The 4,714-nt window shown below is 31.4% G+C and overlaps 1 protein-coding gene across 3 annotated transcripts; it reads left to right on the top strand.

Moving 5' to 3' along the window:
* The first annotated feature begins 457 nt into the window (after positions 1–457).
* LOC110822088 (Ribosomal protein L34) lies at positions 458–3,706 on the top strand. 3 transcript variants are annotated; one of them, XR_015813482.1, is made up of 4 exons: positions 458–822; positions 1,782–2,036; positions 3,155–3,213; positions 3,404–3,706. XR_015813482.1 is itself a non-coding variant. In XM_022052094.2 (3 exons), exons 1-2 carry the CDS (start codon positions 594–596, stop codon positions 2,033–2,035), a joined length of 483 nt encoding a protein of 160 aa, XP_021907786.1. In that variant the 5' UTR covers positions 458–593; the 3' UTR covers position 2,036; positions 3,404–3,706. The 3 variants fall into 3 exon arrangements, 1 of the variants encoding a protein (XP_021907786.1); XR_015813481.1 differs by having other exon boundaries at positions 3,155–3,313; XM_022052094.2 differs by lacking the exon at positions 3,155–3,213.
* The last annotated feature ends 1,008 nt before the right edge of the window (positions 3,707–4,714 follow it).

The following is a 4,714-nucleotide window of genomic DNA, read 5'->3' as shown; positions in this document are numbered from 1 at the left end:
TTAATTAAATAAAAAAATAATCTCAATATGGGTTGGTAATATTTCAAAATAATTTCTACTAAAAATAGTTTTAACATAAAAAAATAATATAATATTTACTAAAATTTACTGTAAAAAATAATTTCAATACAAACCATGGTGTTATAGTTAATTAATTATGTTATAAAATCAATAATGAATACTAAACTGATAAAATATTATACAACGATAAAAAAACTAATTACTAAAATTATGTAAATAATATTATTTTCCAGAAAAGTATTCTAATTATGTAAATTATCTTGAAATTTATTTATTTAATTTAATTATTAAATATAAAAATAAATACTAATTTGAAATTATTATTGATGAAATCCTCTCTCCTGCCATATAATCTCTTTGAATTGAGACCACTAGATTTTAGGTGGGCCTGGCAATTCCATCAACAACCAAAACTGAAGTTGCTTCCACTGGATCCCTACTCTCACATGGCCTGGAATTGGATCGTACGGTGACCCGATAAGCCACTCTCGTTCTCAGGCTTTCACGTTGAGGATAACATTACAGAGGGAGGTGACTGAGAGCTCGATACATCAAAGAAATACAGCCTGAAAATGGCTTCAGTATCTCTGGCAGCATCCACTGCATCAACGCCATGGCTAACAAACAGAGGCTTTACTAGTCGCATTCCTTCAGCTTCTCTCTCAATCCTCACTGGTTCTAGGAGGAGGAGCTCTTCATCTCTTAATGTGGCTGTAGGTGTAAACGCAACTCGTTTTGGGTTGCTTCACTGTTCCTTCGTTCCTTCTTCTTTGTCCCTCGCGTTTCCTTCTTCTTTTTCAGGTATTCTTGAGTTTCTGTTATTTTGTTCTTTTTATTCATGAGTATTTCGTGTTTTTGGAAACATAATGGTGGTGCTTGGAGTGATAAAAATGTAGGCTGTTTTTTGGTTTTATTCACAATTTTTGTAACAAATGAAGTTAGAGAGTCAGTTTTTCTTGCTAATATTGGTTGATTTTAGGTTTTCTAATTTGATGAATTGATTGAGTGATTGCTACGTGCTATATGATTCAATTTTGGGGTTTCCAGGGAAATAATTTTCGCTTAATTTCTTCTAGGTTCAAGTTTGGAATCTTTGAATTTCAGTGTAAGGTATGTTTATAAAAAATTAATTCTATTTGTACAACTTATTTGGAAATTCACACTGAGAAGGGAAATGTTTATACAACTTAATAAAAATTGAGCTTTTGTTCCAAGCGGAAACTTAGAGTGAAAGAAGAACCGAATTTTGAAGATGCTAGCATATATATAAGAATATAATAAATTACAAACTTAGGAATGGAGAAGAATGCTTCAAATATTATTTTGGGTTACACTAAAAGAATAATCCTTGCTTGCTATGGTTAAAGGCTATAGTTTTGATGGATATGGCAAGAGAAATGACTGGCTAAGTTCCAAGTGTGGTCTCTAATGGGGAAATATATAACAATTCTGCAAAATGAAAGAAGTGTCAACCTCAAAATAAATAAAACTTTTTCTTCTCTTCTTGCAGAGTTGTTGTACATTGTTGTAGGTTAGGTGCTGTTTTTTTTCTGAAAATTTCAAAATAAACCCTTCAGCTGATGCAGAATATGCTGTGATAGAATCTTGTGTTGTTGAAGAAGTGTTCTAATCCTGTATGACATCATTTTACTTCAATCATCTCTTACCGTTCTGCTTAGCTATGACAGGATGAGATTTTACTAGAGAAAAATGTTTTAGTTTCAGAGCTAGCTCAGTAATATCTTTTGATTTCTTTTCAGGTTTGTCCTTGGGGTTGGGTCTAAATTGTAACATAGGGGTTAAGGAGGCACGTCGAGGCCTAGTGGTGAGAGCTGGGAAGGCAGCTCTTTGTCAGACCAAGAGGAATAGATCTCGAAAGTCTTTGGCACGGACACATGGCTTCCGCAGGAGAATGAGAACCACTAGCGGCAGAGCTGTACTGAAGCGCCGACGTGCCAAGGGAAGATGGGTTCTTTGCCCCAAGTCCAATCCTAACAGTGGGAAACGTGCTTAAGGTTTTGTGTTTCTTCAGTTTGAATACATGATTAGTTGAATGTTATCACTGGATGATATATGTGAAATGCATTTGATATTTGTTTTCTTGTGTTTTGTGTTCATTGTTTCTGTTTTTATAACTTCACTAAGTAAAGGAACGAGAACAATCACCTTTTGGCTTACCACATACTTATTAGAGAGGAACATGTCCCAGATGCTAATGCTAGCTTTGTTGAATTTTCTGTGGTGCCATTCTCGAAGATTTATTGTTCTATTCTTTAATCTCTCGTCATTTTTTGGTACATTTTCATAATCTGTGATCTTGGCAGCTGGGACGAATGATTTTGTCGAGTTTCAATGTCCATCATTTGCCTTGTATTTGTAATTCTCTTCAGTGGTGATGCCATTTTCTTTTACATGCTCGAATGCATAGTCCATCCAACCACCAGAACATCCATCATTTTTTGACACACAATCTACTAGTTCTTGTTCAGACAACAATCCTAATTTACCTGTTTTGATTTGGGTAATACCTTCAATTGCTGCCACTGCTGAAAACGGCCAACAACATCCTGCAAGTAAATCAGTCAAAACATAGCTAAATAGTTCAATAGTTATATATCTATGATCACAAATGTATTTAACTACCACAAAAGTACCAGCCATTCATTATCCATAGTGGATGTGAGTTTGAGTTGTACATTATGCATCCTGTTTATTCTTGTTAGAAATTATGTTATCATTTATGTGTATATGCCATATGATTAATGAACTATAAGAAATTGTTGCTAAAAAATGATCACCACAAAGAAGTTGGTCCTTGACTTCACTGACCGCACCTTATTCAACCCAGTCAACACTAAGTGGAGCATCAGTTAGATTTTTATATCTGAATGAGTTTGTTCCTGTAGGTTGTATTGGTATTTTGAATCCTCCATGAAAAGTTAGATATTCTTTGTTGCTCATGTCTGCAAACTTATTAAAGCTTAACTAATAACTTGATTTTCTGCAGTTGTAAAATTTTCTATAAATTGCACATTGTCATTGAGTTTCTTCAAATGCATTTCCTTCTCTGCATCATCCTTATAAACACGTCCGTATCTAATAATCCATTCTTGGTGTTTATCGACAACAAAAGTGTCTTGAAGCGTGCGCGACATGGCTGGAAATTTCGTAATTCCTAGAATCATCTCCAAGGTGATGATGATGACTTTTGTTTCAAATCTTAAAGCCATTAACTAACACTTGGCTGGAGATTTTATAAAGGGTTTAAGCTTTGAGAAGGAGAGAGAGAAATGTAGGCATACGTACATACCTATGCATTTATATATCATTTATATAGACGATATTGATGAGGAATAGCTTTCGATTATTTCATTTCTTGCAGGGTTTGGAAAGAGACTTCATGAGTTATGATGGTTCCTGCTACATTGAAAAGAAATTTGCGTGAAAAAACAGTTGGCAAATTTTCTTTGATCAATTTGCCGTACAAGTCAATTAAACAATTGGCATTTAGCTATACATACACACACACACACACACACACACACATATATATATATATGTGCGTGTAATATTGATAATGGATTGTATATAGCTACTATAAATAAACTGCAATTTTAGCTTATGGTAATTTGCTTGATTTCAATCATGGAATTGTTTGAATTAATGAACTAGCTTTCTTCTTTTACTGCTTTGCCTTACGGAAGAGCTACCTTATATATATATATATATATGCCTTCTTAACGTATACGCTTCCTATGGTTATGCATGAAAACCCTCATGATTTTAATGTGCTTTTTTTTATATGCTAATATAAAATATTGTATATTATGTAATTATTTATTTATATATTATGTTCATATATACATATTTATTTTTTTATTTTATTTCAAAGATATATTTAATTACTATAAAAACTTGAGAAATGTATAGTAAAGTGAAATTCTAAAAATATGACCACATATTAAATTTAATCAGTGTATATATATACACACACATATATATATATATACACACACACATTTTTTCAATCATAATAAAGAAGACAACTTATAACAATTTCAAAATTAAATGTGTCTTTAACCTAACATTTTAAACAATATGATGGTCAAAAGGGAAATTTCGACAGTTAAAAGTGAAGACTCACATAGGAGTGACACCTCAAGAAAATTCATGGAGGTTATATTTAGAATAAATTTTAAAATACTGTATAATTTATTTATAAATTAATTCTTAATTTAATTAAAAATGTAAGTTTTGTAATAAAAATTATATTAGATATATATTCCATTGATTTTGACAGAATAATTTAGTATATAAATAATTATAATTCAAAATTTACATGAAAATACAAAAAACGTCAATTTTTATTGGTATATTACCATCTACGCAGAGATTTGCAAATATTTGATTCTACGTTTGTGCTAATTAACATGAACAAAAAGTTTATTAAAAATGAAAAATGGAATTCGTGGACTAATAATTTTTTAATCTTGCAAATTCAGAACAAGAAATGAGACAAAACAAACGCATACATGTAGAGAATTTATTGAAAGAAACACAAGTTGTAAATGCCCAAAATTTAATTAAAATAGAATATTGAATTAATGAAATAATAGCGGAAGTAATTGAGAATTTAGGGTTTACATTCATAGTACAGTAAATTAGGATGCTCAATAGAATTACAAGAATATTC

This window comes from Carica papaya, chromosome 7, assembly GCF_054855325.1.
Source record: "Carica papaya isolate Zhongbai chromosome 7, ASM5485532v1, whole genome shotgun sequence".
Classification (NCBI taxonomy): domain Eukaryota; kingdom Viridiplantae; phylum Streptophyta; class Magnoliopsida; order Brassicales; family Caricaceae; genus Carica; species Carica papaya.
This window is presented reverse-complemented; position numbering and strand designations above follow the sequence as displayed.

What these genes read in the sequence shown, in the direction of transcription:
- LOC110822088 (XM_022052094.2), top strand. Translation starts at nt 594, where the DNA reads ATGGCTTCAGTATCTCTGGCAGCATCCACTGCATCAACGCCATGGCTA. An exon ending in GTTTCCTTCTTCTTTTTCAG is followed by an intron (nt 823 to 1,781) that starts GTATTCTTGAGT and finishes ATTTCTTTTCAG; the next exon opens with GTTTGTCCTTGGGGTTGGGT.